A 16,072-nucleotide genomic window follows, 5' to 3' on the forward strand; every position below is an offset into this window, starting at 1 on the left:
TTTTTTTTTTCTAATTTAAGAATTAAATTGATCATTAATTCAAAATACTTTATATACCATACATTACAAGTTATATAAACCATAATCTTAGCATTTTCAAAATTATATAAAGAAATCACTTATATAAAATACCCACAATTTTATTTATAAGTAGACTGTATTTGTATTTTATTCAAATAAAGTAGTATATGGATTGTACTTTTTATAATGATAACATCATTTAACTATAATTATACCATATGCAACAATTGTTTTATTTTCAATACAATATTTAGTATAGTATTTAATTTTTTTATTAAAAATTAAAAATATTAAATTTTGTTGAGAGTGGGATTTGAACCCACGCCCTTTCGGACCAGAACCTTAATCTGGCGCCTTAGACCAACTCGGCCATCTCAACTTTGCGTAATACTTCATGCATCCAAAGTTTTATCCCTTAATATTTAGTGATAAATAATGCACTAAAGATTAGATTAGATAGGATATCTACCACCACCAAGAATTAATGATTCATTTAATTCATTTCTGTATGATATTGTTTAAAATTTCAATTTGTGAAAAGACTTTATTGATATTTAATTGTGTATATAATAATTAATTATAAATTAATTGTTATTTCTCTATAATACTACAAAATATTATTAGATAATATTGAATTATATGTCACAATAATGTTCTAAAAAGTATGATCCAACAAAATTTATTAAGCATTTTTATCTTGGAAGAGTCCAAAATATATATTTATTTAGAAAATATTTACAAATTAACAACGATTTTAATTGATCTTATTAGTTTAATATTATAATAATTATTTAAAATAAAATATAACATTTTTATTATACATAAGTGTTATTTTAATAATATTATTTGATATCACAATATATATATATAGATTAAAAGTTTTAAAAAATATTATAAATAGGATTAATACTTTTTAAAAAATATTCACTTATTTTCATACTCTCTCTTTTATTCATAAAGATAAAAACTTTCAAAAAATTTAAAGTTAAATCACGTCACAAATCCAAAGGATTTCGATGAAAACAAGTTTCAATTATTTAGCACATGATATATAATTGATTGATATTGATTTTCTTTTATATAAATTAACATTTTTAAATGCATATTGACTTTCCAATTAGTTTTTTCAAAATTTTAGCCTTAATCGTGCATCACATGTTCAGGTTTTGTTGGCTTGTGATCTTCTATCAAAGAAAATGTTATAAAACGGTTTCTTTTGAGGACTTTTACAAAATTAGTTAAGATAGTCTGAATATAGGAAGAAAAACTAATACATAAACCCAAAAAAAAAAATACCTTTAACAATATTTAACTTTATAAAATAACACAAAGGAATATTAGAATGAAGTTATTAAATGACTTTGGTGATGAAAATAATCTTAAAAGTGTTAACATTTGTAGAAAAAATGCGTGTTTTTAATAACATTATATCACTATGTATATATTATTTATCGTTGCTTACTTTTGTCGAAGACGAAACTTTCATTTCATAATAAAGTTGATTGGTAATAATTGAGAAGATGCAACTTGGTTGGTGTGTTCCACATTTGATCTCCTTTTTAAATTCAAGGATTTATGGAAAAATCTGTTATCTTGTAGCTTGGTCAAGCTTTTGTTAGGTTGATGTTTAGGACTATGAACATATAAAACTGTTCTTATAGATATTTATTAAAATAATGAAACCAGCATCTAAAATTAACCTATATAAAAAATTAAAAAAATTATATAAAATAATTGCCACCTACTACATTTATTGATATTTCAATTAAAAAAATGTTAATTTTATATTCTGATTTTACTTATTTATGAAAAGTTCACTCTAAGAAGAGACTGTGTGCTCCACATTTGAAGCTCCATTTCTGAAACAGAGTTTGTGATTGTTCCTTCTCTACACCATTTTCCTTTTGATATCTGTCATGTTTCTAGTTCTTCTGAAGTGAAACCAAGATCATCTAGAGTAACCTCTGTCATTGAACTGAGCTCAAAATCTGCAGTTTTTGGTGTAGTTGGGTTAATCTTAGACCAGAAATGGCAGAGGATTGGAAGCAAACAGCTCTTCTTGTCATCGACATGCAGGTACTCAGTAAACTCTTTAATGTTCTTGTTCATGGAAATCATTAAATAGTTCGATTTCGTGCCTTTAAGTTTCTTAATTTACGGAAAAAAACCGGTAGCAAGGTTACTGCAATTTAAGCTAACTTATCATGGCTTGTTTCATTTAGATCTACTTCTCTCGTCGACTTCTTTACAAATTTTATAAAAATAAATTATTTAAAATCTACTTCTTACTTATAAAAATATATATATTATTGAAAGTCTCAAATCCACGTCTACAATAGACTAGGTTAAGTTAAAATATTGAAATTTTTTTTAAATTTTTTTTATAATGTCTACGTAATAAATTGTGATTGATCCATTTTAAAGATTTTTTAAAAATAAATTTAAAGAGACTAATAAAATAATGACATATAATTTATTGTTAAAAATTATTATGAAAAGTTATTAACTTATCCGAATCTTTAAAATATACATGTAAGTGTAAATTTTATTTTATAAATTAGTTTTAAATTAGATTTAAAGTTAATTCTTAATATATCATTATATAAATTGGATTGAAGATTTTACGTAAAGATTTTCATCTTATATTATAATTCTTAGTAGTAAGGCATGGTTTGTCTTTCTTCTTATTATGAATTTTTTTATTATGTTAAATTAATAAACTTTTGATTATAGCTGATAAGTGGAAATTGTAGAATTTCTAAATAACTTATGGTTAATTACTATGATTTTGGAGAAATTAAGGAGTCTCTGTTTGGTGGGTTTGTGATGTTGCAGAAAGATTTCATAGAAGATTGGAGTCCTGTGGCACTAAAAGCAGGGAAAGACATTGTTCCAAATGTGGTTAAGGCCGTCGATATTGCAAGGGAGCGTGGCATGCTCATAGTTTGGGTAATAATAGTCTTATAAATCACTTTAGCTTCTAAATTCCATTGGTACATTAATAATATTACAAAATCTATCAATAATGCACTTGAATAACAATAATTCAATATTTTAATTTCATAATAAAAAGCAAACAAATCCTAATAATAAAGCGTGATATATATTATGTTGAGAATCTAAGTCTTAGTCTATATCTTATGTTGGATAAAAATACGAGAATAAAAAGTAGAATACGATATAAAAGTGAAGACTGGTTATGTTGAAAGTAGAGATAAGACCAGATTATAATATATAAGTGGGATGCAAACTTCACCATACAAAACTGATTTTTGTGGGATTGAGTTAGGCCTAAAGTTCACTTTTTTAATATGGGCTTAAAGTCCACTTTGTAACATAGTATCAGAGCTAGGTTGGAGCCTATCTTAGCAATCTATGTGGGCATTCTGTTCCATTCGTTATTGGGCCATTGTCGGACCACCCATTACTTCTAGAGTGTTGCTTCTTGCACCTCTCTAAAAAAAAAAATTAATTCCAAAATTACCCTTTTATTTTTAACATTTACCTTTTTTTATTTTTAAGATTTTGAGTAGAATGATGTCAATTTCTACGCGATTAGATTCTAGAAATTAAAAATAGTTAATATGTTTTTTCTTATTTATTACTCTGAAATCATACTGGTTTAAATTCTGAAGAATGTCTCTAGCAACGTTTTCAGGTAGTACGAGAAAACGATCCGTTAGGAAGAGATGTTGAGCTTTTTCGGAGGCATTATTATACAGAGAAGAAAGTAAAAATAGGGTGTAAAGGAAGTGAAGGTGCAACATTGGTTGATGGGTTGGTAATCAAAGAAGAGGATTATAAACTTGTGAAAACCAGGTTCAGTGCATTCTTTGCTACACACCTTCATTCGGTTCTTCATGCTGCAGGAATTCATAATTTGGTGATCACTGGTCAGTGTAATAAACTTAATGTCACTCGTCACTTACAGGTGAATTAATTTTACGTAAGTGCTTTGTTGTAATTGCAGGAATTCAAACTCCAAATTGCATCAGACAAACTGTGTTTGATGCTGTAGCGTTGGACTATCCAAAAGTGACTGTTATTGTTGATGCTACTGCAGCAGCCACACCAGATGTTCATCAAGGTATGATTTTCAGTTTCCGTCTGACAAAAGATCTGCATGATCATCTGAGGAAATTTATGTACGTAATTTTGGATGGTTTCAGCGAATTTGTTTGACATGGAAAATGTTGGAGTTGCAACCCCAACTTTACAAGAATGGAGTGAAGCCAAAGCTTGATCTATAGACCAAAACAACGTTTGGTGCTTTGCTGTGTTCAATTCCATGACACAAATGTGTTACTTGATCTTGTTGCTAGCTGCTCTATGAATGAATATGGATATTGAAATGTTGTGATACTCAATGTTACTTGTCAATAATAATTCATTCAAGTTGAAACGTAACTTGAAACTGCTTCTTTGTTTTAGGTAAGAAGTCGAGGTCAACAAGTAAGATTGTCGGAAGTCTAAATATTATTTAGAAGTCTAAGTGTTATGTTGAATCCTTTATAAAGATACTTACACAAAACATTTGATGTTAAAGTTAACTTAACATTTTATACTTAACAATTAATACCATAATAAATACACATAACTTACTTTCTTATCTCAAATTTTTATTTATAGGTTTTGTAATAAGTTTTTAATTAACATTGGTCTAATTGTAGTCCAAATGCGGGCTTGTTATCTTGTTCATCGAACTGGTGATTAACTATCCTGGCTGGTCTCCATAATTTGCGCCCTAAGCTGTGGGGTGTGAGTTCCGAGCTGTGGGATGTTCATTGGACCTGTATATGACCAATTAGATTATTTGAGATTTTGATTGCTTTACATCCAAGACTAGTATGTAGTTGGTCCTATTTACTAGTTGACCATCTAAACCATAGTTGACTGTTCAATATAGAACTGACCGAAAAATCACACGATACACAGGTACACGATATACAAATTAATTTTTATTATGACAAAAGAGATAACTGATGACTACCAGTGAAATTTATGGTAAAAAAATATTTATCTATTTTGATGGAGAATCAATTTTTATTTAAAAAATACATTAGATTAAAACTGAAAGTAAAAAATGACTTTCCTGTGTTAGTATAAAACGGTAAAGATAAAAAATTGTAAACATAAATTTATCCACTTTAAACTTATTTTTAAACAAAACTGAGCTCCACAAATTAAAAAGCCTAAAATTAAGGTGGAAGCGTGTTCAAACACACATTGAATTGTATCTTGTAAGTTTTGTTCTAAGTGATAAAGTTTTTCTCAAGAAGATAGAAAAAAAGGTTGATATTATTATTAAAGATGGGGAAGACTAAAATTATATACTATTTCTTACAAATTGTTTATACTCTTCCATTAATAGAATTAAGGCATGACCTTTGTATTTATATTGATATTTAACTTAATCTTTTGTTAAGCATGCTATAAAAAAAAAAAAAAACTCCAAGAGAGCAATATAATTTTTTCAAGAATTGCATATAATATTTGTTTGTTCAAAATGTTCATGTTGTGCTTTAGAGAAATTTATCTTCAAAGGATGTTGTAAATTTTATAAATTCTTACTGTAAATAACTATCTATGATTGGATCACATGTTTTATCCTAATGTCCTAGTTAGTCAATGACTCGAATTAAAATTCAGGTTTAGTTTTATTTTTTATTTATAAAACTTAGTTCAAAACATATTTGTATTAAATTTTTAAAATAGAAATGCTTTTAACTATAAATATTTGTCTAAGAAAGAAAAAATGTAATGTAAGTATACATGTATTAACTAATTTTCTGATCTTAGTAAATTACTGGATTCTAATTGAAAACCCTTCCGCAACAAATATAATTTGAAGAAACCTTTGATAATGTGGGAACGTAAGGTAGGTTTTGTTGAACATCATTGACCATTGACGTGTGGTCGAAGAAGATGGAGAAACAGACATGTGTATTTCATGTGTATGTACTCTGTCTCTGTCTTTCTCTGCTGCTTTAGGAGAAGGTAAGTAATTAACTAGCAGTGGCAGATCAATGGAGAAGGAGGTTGAGCTTTGTTCAGCTCAAACCCAAATGGCTTCTCACCGAATTTCTCAATTCGAAGGGCGTGCTAAGGGTGGCCTCGTTACCATGCCTTTCATCATAGGTTTGTGTTCTGTTGTTGTGTCTCGGAACATGTTCTTGCAGATCGTGTTTCGTTTATGTTGTTTGTGTTTTCGTGTGTTTGTTGACTTGATGGAGTGAATGGCAGGAAATGAAGCACTTGCGAGAGTGGCAACCTTGGGGCTTCTGCCCAATATGATACTGTATTTGATGGGAAATTACAATCTTCATCTGGGCAAAGCTACCCAGATACTCCTGTTATCTGTTGCAACCACCAATTTCATGCCTCTTCCTGGAGCATTCATTGCCGATTCTTATCTGGGTCGCTTCCTCGCTGTTGGATTAGGTTCCTTCATCACTTTCCTGGTAGGATATTAGCTGTTATTCCTTTTCCCTCATTGCTATAACGATCTTATCCATATTTAGACAGTATTTTACATCTTTATAGGGTTAATTATGTTTTGTTTCCTAATCTGTAATGTGATTTTGATTATGTTAGGTTCTTCTATTTAAGAAATGCTAGATGTAATCCAAAAGTTTCTCTCCTGTAATGTTTGTCATTCCAAAAACAGTTGACAATGTTGGGCGAATTGAACTGAATCCATGTATTTTTTTTAAGTATAAGACCTAATCGGATTAAAGTTTGAGATAGATACACCCTTGTATCTGTGCATTTAGTCTAAATTCAACTTCCAAAATTTCATTAGGGTTGTGGTTAATTGGAAGATGGGGAAATATTTGGGATGTTTAATGATAACCAGTGAGTAATAATGACTGATTAGTACTGTTTTGACTCCTAATAACAGGGAATGGCACTATTGTGGCTAACAGCCATGATCCCAGTGGCTCGGCCTCCTCATTGTAATTCTGAAACTGAAAAATGTGTATCAGCAACATTTGGGCAAATGGCAGTGTTAATCTCTTCCCTTGCTCTCATGTCAATTGGAAACGGTGGCCTTTCATGTTCCCTGGCTTTTGGTGCTGATCAGGTGAATAGAAAAGATAACCCCAATAATCAGAGGGCATTGGAGATATTCTTCAGCTGGTACTATGCTTCTTCAGCGGTATCAGTCATAATTGCCTTCACTGGAATTGTGTATATCCAAGATCATCTTGGATGGAAATTAGGTTTTGGAGTTCCAGCAGCACTTATGTTCTTGTCCACTCTTCTCTTTTTTCTGGCATCTCCACTCTATGTAAAGCATAAAAAACACAGCAGCTTGCTCACTGGCTTTGCCCGTGTCATTGTTGTAGCATGTAAGAACAGGAAACTTCGATTACCACATAAGATCTCTGATGGAATGTATCATCATAACAAGGACTCCGATCTAGTTGTTCCAACTGATAAACTGAGGTTGAATTGAATCACATATTAACACTACCATTATAGTTATCTTTTTGCATACTCACCTCATGAAATAGTAATAAGCTTCTGCTGATGTTGTGTTTTGTTCCAGGTTTCTGAATAAAGCTTGCTTCGTTAAGGACCCTGATAAAGATATAGCCTTTGATGGCTCAACGTTGAATCCATGGAATCTGTGCACAGTTGATCAAGTAGAAGAACTAAAAGCTATTGTAAAAGTTATTCCTATGTGGTCTACGGGGATCATGATGTATCTGAACATTGGAGGCTCATTTGGATTGCTGCAAGCTAAATCCCTTAACAGACATATCACTCCAAACTTTGAAGTTCCAGCTGGTTCTTTGGTAGTAATCATGATATTCACAATTTTCATTTGGATAGCTCTTTATGACCGTGTGATTATTCCTCTAGCATCAAAGCTCAGAGGCAAACCAATAAGGATCAGTTCCAAGACAAGAATGGGACTTGGGTTGTTTTTCTCTTTTCTCCACTTGGTAACTGCAGCAATTGTTGAGACAATAAGGAGAAGGAGAGCAATTAGTGAGGGACATGTTGATGACACACATGCAGTGTTGAACATGTCTGCAATGTGGCTTTTTCCTCAACTTTGCTTGGGTGGTATAGCTGAAGCATTCAATGCAGTAGGCCAGAATGAGTTCTATTACAGTGAGTTTCCAAAGACCATGTCAAGCATTGCTTCTTCCTTTTTTGGACTGGGAATGGCTGTGGGATATGTGTTATCTTCTTTACTATTCCGTGTTGTGGAAAAAGTTACTTCAAGAGGGGGAAATGATGGATGGATCTCAGATAACATTAACAAGGGTCATTTTGACAAGTACTACTGGGTTCTTGTCACTCTCAGTGCTGTTAATTTACTGTATTATCTACTTTGCAGTTGGAATTATGGACCTACTGCAGATCTACAATCAAAGGTAAATCAAGAAAATGGTTCCCAAGAGGAAGAATTACCATTAATTGGTGCCAGAACTGAGGGTCCATTTGATAAGGTATCACAGTTTAGTGAAGAAATTTTAAGAACTTCGTCACATAAAACTGTAACTTGAAATGAGTTTTACTGGTTCCAATAAAAACCAGTGTTGGTGTTTTCAACAGCTGAGACATAGAAAAGAATGATTAAGCTACTGAAACCAGAATCTGGTTTTGTATGAGGCAATATTTCATATGGTTTGACAAAATTCTTCTGACATAAAGGAATCTTTTAGGTACTGAATTGTTTCATTTTCCTGCATTCTGAACCTTCATTCTCAGACATATACAGATTATGTTTGGCATTAAAACTGGCATAAAAGTTTACAAAATCTTGAAAGCTTATTTTCTAGTTCAAAACTAAAACTATCAAGTTAAATTAGAAGTTTGTAGTGAAATTAGCTTTTGAAGTAGTTGATTAAATAAACTAGTAAAGATTATTAAACACTTCAATATGTTTAAATGAATTTATAAGCTGTTTAAATATATTATAAACTAATTTAAAAAATGTTAAGATAAATTGTTTTACACTAGATTCAGTATAACATATGTTCTCATAGAGCTTACAAGAAATGGGTAATCTCTATCTTCCAATATTCGATATTGTTGAAGATTAAGAACAATACATTTATTTCATATCATTTATTCATAGTAAAAATGATAGTGTAAGATAAACTTATGTATACTGTCTTACAATCAATAAAAAATAAATTCTAAAAATTTTGTATAAAAATTAAGTGAAGTTGAAATCAATAATTCATACGTTGGTATAATCACATTTACATTTTCTTGAGACTTTGATGTACGGCAATCTTATTCCTTTGTAATTGGTTTTGTTTCCTTGTTTATAGTTTCTTCCACCGATTAAAAAATTTGTTTGATGTTATTATTATTGTTTGATATATAATTTTTTTACATGCTATTTTAAATGAACAGTTTATAATTTCGTGTGTTTATTTTATTAAAGTAATATTTTATACACAAACTGGAATTTTCTTATTTTTTATATTTTTATTACATGAGATATATCGGTAATAAATAATAAGGTATTTTGTTTTTATTTTTAGCTTTGAAAATTTTTATATTATTCTATTTATTTATTCATTATAACATTTTTTTTATTCATATGAAACATCGACAAATTATTACCGATAAATTATAGTTTTTGGTAAATCTTTTATTAGAGTAGAGTTTAATCATTGCTTTAATTACACAATGATAATATGATATCTATTTAAAAGTATGTTTTACTTTATTCTAAATTTGATTGAAATATTTAAAATATAGTATGAGATGAATAATAATTATATGATTAAAATAATTTTTCTATAAATACAAAATACGAAAAATAAAATTAATTAATATCATATATATTTGTCATTTTAAATGTCAATTACTTTGCTTTACCAAACACTTACGCGTATAATTTAAACAACTAATTTGATAATTTTTTGATTTCAACTATCAGTTAAATTATTAGTTTTTCAACTTTCTATGAATTTCGCATATATTTTTTTGAAATATAATCTTGACTTATTATAATAATTAGACTGACATAATTGAAAAAAAAAATTATTATTTCATTTTTAAAATGAGTAAAATGAGAAATGTAGATTTAAAATTAAAGATTAAATATATTTTTATTTTTTTGAAGTGAAAACTAGAATAAACTTTTTTTAAATTTTAATTCAATTTAATTATTTAGTTTTTTAATTTAATTTTATCAAATTTATTTAACATTTTAAATGTGTTTTTTAACTAATATCGAAAATATATGAAATATAACAATTCTAGTGTTATCATGAAATATTAAATAAATTTAATAAAATTTGATTAAAAAATCTAAACTCATACGTTATTAAGATTGAAATATTAAATTAGACCAAAGTTTAAAGAAAATTAATTCTAATTTTAATTAAAAATTAAGAAATTAAAAATATATTTAATACTAAAATTAATAATTTAGGATCATGGCATTTTATACTTCTTTTACAAATCAACTCATGCAGAGCCATTAAAGGCCACACAATATCTAAATATAAATAGCTTTTCTATTAGTCTAATTTTACCAACTTAGGACAAAGTAGTATGTTCTGATATCATCTCAAGGCTTCTAAAAACATGAAATTTGCACTTTAATCAGTGTGTTTTCTTTCCCAACCAATACTCTTCACATTAATTTCCTGAAAAAAACATTATATTAATTAACGAAACATTAATCGACATCATTATCCTAAAGTCCATTAGGTTTCTTCTTTAAAGGATCCTTGTCTTGCCACTAGTGTTGATCTTATTATGGTATATCAGTGAAAGCTTTCTGAAACAAGTTTGTCACAGTTTATGACTATGACCTTTATCTTCCTCTTTTGACAAATTTTGCTTTCTAATAGTAAAGTTTTGCTCAAACCAAATTTCCAACATCTTACTACTTTTTCCTAAGAAAACAATGGATCCAACAAAAAAAGGAAGTTTGCTTAGCTAAGCAATTTAAATTTAGAAGCTTACCTATGCTATAAAATAAAATATCTATTATAACTTTTGCATAGCCTATAATAACTATAATAAATGTTCAATTGTTGAGACCCAATTATAGTGAGATATGGTTCTTAAATATATATTTTCTGTTAGCAGATTTGAAGTTGGAATGTAAAGGAAATTGGAAATTCAATCTTTATTTTCCTAGTCCTCAAATATGAGGTATGAAAAAGTAATTTTCAACTTGATTTTTTTTTTCTTTTATACTTTGATTGAGAACTTTCAATATATCTTAGACAAATTTTAAAAAAATATTTTTAGAAGTGTCAAAATAAATATATATAAATTTTGAGAATGTCAAATATATAAAATATATTAAAATTTTAAAAATATATTTATATATTAATTTTTATATGTGGAAAAAAATTGGAAATCAAAACTCTCTAGTAGACCTTCTAAGATTTGTCCCTACTCACATTATTTTAGAATCAATGTTAAAAGGTAATTTAAATATACATTATTTTCAAAACAATATTAAATACATGTTTGTAATTATTGATGTAATGTGAAAATAGATGGATTTGGAAGTGTATATGTTATTTGTTTTAATGAATTTAAGGATATTTATATCACATCTATTTTCCATAATAAAACAATAGTTATTTAATTTTATTTATTAAAATATTTTTTAATTTGTTGTATTTATCACATTCTATACAACTTTTATCTTAAATGCATTCAAATCACTCAATATTTTCCTTAATTCAAATAACATTACAATTTTTTTTCTATTTTTTCAAATTTATTCACTCATTCTCCCTCTCAAATGAACACATCCTGAAAACTCCAAACAATATCTCAACTACTCTATATTTTCCTTTAATAATATTATCTCAATGGATATTAAAACATACTTATAAAATTTCACTTAAATAGTTTAATTAAACTAAAAAAAAGTAAGAGTGGCTATATTATTTTGGAAATGAATAATAATTTTACAAAAAAGTTTTTTAGTCTAGTAATATATATAATGCATTTTAAAGAGGAAAGGCCAAGTGTAACGCACTACATATTTGCCTTCTGAAATCCAAAGTAGACAACAACATAAAGATGGGATGATCACAAGATTCCAAAACACTAGCAAAATTACAAACTTTCCTTTCATGTCCTTTTCACAATGTTTTAGGTAAAGTAGACTTCTTTTATTTCTCACTGATTTTATATTTATAAATGCTTTTAGTTTTTTTATGAACATCAAATAGATTCTTTTGTTTTGTCTCATGTACAGAGCTCAAATTTTTATTTATCAGAAGATATTAAAATATGTATGATAAATAATAAATCAATTATAAATTTTCTAATAATTATAAGTAAGAATAAAAAACATTTCACATTGAATTAGAGATATAAAATAATTAAAACAATTAAAAATGTTACAATTCTTTTGTGAATGTAAGAAAATTCATGCCCCATAGTTGATTAAAGTCAGAAAGTTTGACATTTACTTGATAAATATGACTATTAGCATTTAAAAGAAATAGTGAAAATATGGTGCATCTGCATCTGATGAACAAAAGCATTATTAACATTACCTCATACATTGTAAGTATCGTGAGACAGTGATAACATAGAAAATGTTTGCTATAAGTAACATGTTGTAACAGAGACACACAGAAACAGAAACAGAAACATGGTAAGTTCGATTCGACCCTCTTGCAAGTTCTGACATCTTTATCTGCTGCATGAAAACTGGTACTTAAGAGCTCCAAACTGTGTTTTCTTTGTTTGCATTGTGAAGGAGGCAGCAATGGAGAAGCAGGTGGAGCTTTGTTCAAGAGAAGTTGAAATGGTATCAGAACACATTCAACGACCACAAAAGGAAAAGGGTGGTTTTGTTACCATGCCTTTCATCATGGGTAAACTTTGTTTTTGTTTCACATTGGTTTGGTTTTTGGTGATGGATTTCATTCTTTTTGGTTTTGGTTGTTTGTGTTGCAGCAAATGAGGCACTTGCAAGAGTTGCAACATTTGGTCTTCTGCCAAACATGATAGTGTATTTGATGGGGAGTTACCACTTTCATTTAGCCAAAGCAACTCAAGTGCTTCTATTGTCCTCTGCAACAAGCAATATCACACCACTCATAGGTGCTTTCATTGCTGATTCTTACTTGGGTCGATTTCTCTCTGTTGGGTTAGGATCCACCATCACTTTTCTGGTACTTTTCATCTTCCTTTAAGCTCTTCCTCTTCTGAATTCACTTTCAGCTTTTGGACCCTTAGTTTTAATGTCTGTAATAAACAGGAGCAATGGTACTATAACATACTTTTAAGTATATTTAACAGAATATAATAATAAAATGATCGTAAAAATATAAGTATAAAGAATCATTTTTCAATAAAAAAGTATGCACAAAAAGTGTGCACAAAGGATGTATAAGATGTTGAGAATCCAAGTTTAAGTCCAAGTCTCATATTTAATATAAATGAGAAAGTAGTGAAGATCCGTTAACCCATTACTTAAGGTTTGGAGTAGAAAATGATATCAATTTTTTACTTGATTAGACTCAATTTTCATTAGTGTTGTATCTTGTGAGTGTACCTACTCTTCCATGAATTTAATGATTATTTTGCAGACTTCAATTATATACTGGCATGAGCAGAAATGTGAAGGCTGAAGCCATTTCATTTATGATAAAAATATATAAATTCACACCTGCATGATCTTTTCAACGTAAAAGATAGCTATAAGCAGATCCTTCTGCACGAAATATAAGACTACATTAACAACATTTTATATCTTTAATGAACTTATAACAAAATGCAAGCCTGGTGCACATTCATTTCTATTCTGTGAAAAACTCGATCGCACTTTGAGGATTACAAGACATTCAAAACAGTTAAAATAAGTTGGTTTTAATCAAAGCTTGTTTTGTTCTTTCAACAGGGAATGTCACTGTTGTGGCTAACAGCGATGGTTCCACAAGCTCGGCCTCTTCCTTGCAATCAAGAACCTGAAAGATGTAAATCAGCAACAACTGGGCAAATGACAATGCTAATCTCTTCCTTTGCTCTCATGTCTCTTGGAAATGGTGGTCTTGCATGTTCCATGCCATTTGGTGCAGACCAGGTCAACAAAAAGGATAACCCCAGAAACCAAAGGGTGTTAGAAACATTTTTCAGCTGGTATTATGCTTTTACAGCTTTTGCTGTCATAATAGCCCTTACAGTCATAGTGTATATCCAAGATCATTTTGGGTGGAAACTGGGTTTTGGAGTTCCAGCAGCACTTATGTTCATGTCCACTTTATCTTTTTTCATTGCTTCTCCACTTTATGTAAAGCACAAAGTTCAGGGCAGCTTAATCACTGGCCTAGCACAGGTAATCGTTGTGGCCTACAAGAACCGGAAGCTTCCTTTACCACCAAGTAACTCAGTTGAAATGTACCATCGTAGGAAGGACTCTGATCTTCTTGCTCCTGATGAAAAACTAAGGTCGATAACATAACACTATCGTTATCTTATCCTTATAGAAAGATGATAATTTGACTCATAACTTTTTTTTATGACACTGCCCTTCCTTATTTTATTATTTTTTGAAAGAAAAATGGTACCAAGACACACTTTTCACACAGGATATAAAGATAAAATGGTCATAAAAGTGTAAAGTTTTGTATTTTTCCAAGAAAAAAAAAAGTGAATAAAGATAGTGACAAATGAATGTAAAAAATTTAAGTGTGTCAAGAAAATTTTTCTTTTCGAAAAACTACAAAAAAAAATCATTCTTTTAAGATCATTTATCCTTGTTAGGTATGTCAAATGAATGTCAACGTTTGTCATGCTATCCTTATTCTATTTTAACATGTTATGTTGTGCTTGTTCACTGTATCAAAAAAATTATGAACTTCTTGCAATGCTTTATTTTCCAGGTTTCTGAATAAAGCTTGCATAATTCAAGATCCTGAAAAGGATATAGCCAGTGATGGATCAGCCTCGGATCCGTGGAGTCTCTGCACAATAGAACAAGTGGAAGAACTAAAAGCTATCATGAAAGTGATTCCACTGTGGTCTACAGGGATCATGGTGTCAGTTAACATTGGAGGATCTTTTGGAATACTGCAAGCTAAATCCCTCAAAAGGCACATCACTTCTAAATTTGAAGTTCCAGCAGGTTCTTTTTCTGTAGTCTTGGTGATTACAATATTTCTCTGGGTGGCTCTTTACGATCGTGCCATTATTCCTCTAGCGTCAAAGATTGTAGGAAAACCTGTTAGGATCAGTGCCAAGAGAAGAATGGGAATTGGGTTGGGTTTCTCTTTACTCCACTTTGCAACTGCAGCAATTGTGGAGACTACAAGGAGAAGTAGAGCAATCAGGGAGAGACATGTTAATGACATGAATGCAGTGTTGAATATGTCTGGAATGTGGCTTGTTCCTCAACTTTTCTTGGCAGGCTTGGCTGAAGCATTCAATGCCATAGGCCAAAATGAGTTCTATTACACAGAGTTTCCTAGAACTATGTCAAGCATTGCATCTTGCCTTTTTGGACTTGGAATGGCTGCAGGAAACTTTTTATCTAGTTTCATATTCAGCACTGTGGAACATGTTACTTCAAGAGGAGGAAAAGAGGGATGGGTTTTGGATAATATTAACAAGGGTCGTTATGATAAGTACTACTGGCTTCTTGCTCTACTCAATGCTGTTAATATACTGTATTATCTAGTATGCAGCTGGGCTTATGGACCCACAATTGATCAAATGAGAAACCAGAAGAATTCAAATGAGAAACCATTAGCTCAAAATGGCACTGTGAGCAAGGCATCACATGTCAGTGAAGAAGATATTGGCTTAAATGTGAAAAGAGTTAACTAGATTTGACAATGAATAATTGAGGGTCTATTGAAAATGTAGTCAAAGTTAGTGAAAACAATGGAAAAAGTATATGCTTTACAAGTTGAGATGTTGAACTTTGTAGGAACATGCACTACTTATGTTTTGATATGTGTAGTGGTTGCAGATATCAGCAGCTATTGATGTATGTATAAACGGTATTGGTATGTCAAGATGCATATTTTCTCCATAGTAAAATTGTTACTCTAATATAATTAAAACCAAGGATGAAACAATGGCTTTT

The 16,072-nt window shown here is 29.8% G+C and overlaps 3 protein-coding genes and 1 non-coding gene across 7 annotated transcripts; 3 read left to right on the forward strand and 1 right to left on the reverse strand.

Moving 5' to 3' along the window:
• Positions 1-319: 319 nt before the first annotated feature.
• Positions 320-400, reverse strand: TRNAL-AAG (transfer RNA leucine (anticodon AAG)). The gene has a single exon. It is a non-coding gene; the product is annotated as a tRNA-Leu (tRNA).
• A 1,429-nt stretch (positions 401-1,829) lies between these two features.
• LOC124842021 (putative inactive nicotinamidase At3g16190) lies at positions 1,830-4,428 on the forward strand. Of its 4 annotated transcripts, none has more exons than XM_088102387.1 (6): positions 1,830-1,890; positions 2,016-2,097; positions 2,857-2,970; positions 3,668-3,914; positions 3,992-4,108; positions 4,191-4,428. In XM_088102387.1, the coding sequence occupies exons 2-6, from the start codon at positions 2,050-2,052 to the stop codon at positions 4,262-4,264; spliced, it is 600 nt and encodes a 199-aa protein (XP_087958513.1). In that variant the 5' UTR covers positions 1,830-1,890; positions 2,016-2,049; the 3' UTR covers positions 4,265-4,428. The 4 variants fall into 4 exon arrangements, with proteins under 4 accessions (XP_087958513.1, XP_087958514.1, XP_087958512.1 ...); XM_088102388.1 differs by having other exon boundaries at positions 1,834-1,890; positions 2,028-2,097; XM_088102386.1 differs by having other exon boundaries at positions 1,839-2,097.
• A 1,428-nt stretch (positions 4,429-5,856) lies between these two features.
• On the forward strand, positions 5,857-8,705 carry LOC124842025 (protein NRT1/ PTR FAMILY 1.1-like). The gene is made up of 4 exons (XM_047318440.2): positions 5,857-6,159; positions 6,265-6,482; positions 6,923-7,470; positions 7,574-8,705. Exons 1-4 carry the CDS (start codon positions 6,048-6,050, stop codon positions 8,541-8,543), a joined length of 1,848 nt encoding a protein of 615 aa, XP_047174396.2. The 5' UTR covers positions 5,857-6,047; the 3' UTR covers positions 8,544-8,705.
• A 3,793-nt stretch (positions 8,706-12,498) lies between these two features.
• Positions 12,499-15,939, forward strand: LOC148191540 (protein NRT1/ PTR FAMILY 1.2-like). The gene is made up of 5 exons (XM_088101545.1): positions 12,499-12,634; positions 12,740-12,857; positions 12,940-13,157; positions 13,886-14,433; positions 14,868-15,939. Exons 1-5 carry the CDS (start codon positions 12,632-12,634, stop codon positions 15,808-15,810), a joined length of 1,830 nt encoding a protein of 609 aa, XP_087957671.1. The 5' UTR covers positions 12,499-12,631; the 3' UTR covers positions 15,811-15,939.
• Positions 15,940-16,072: the final 133 nt, after the last annotated feature.

This window comes from Vigna umbellata, chromosome 11, assembly GCF_029865625.1.
Source record: "Vigna umbellata cultivar VRB3 chromosome 11, Vumbellata_1.0, whole genome shotgun sequence".
NCBI lineage: Eukaryota > Viridiplantae > Streptophyta > Magnoliopsida > Fabales > Fabaceae > Vigna > Vigna umbellata.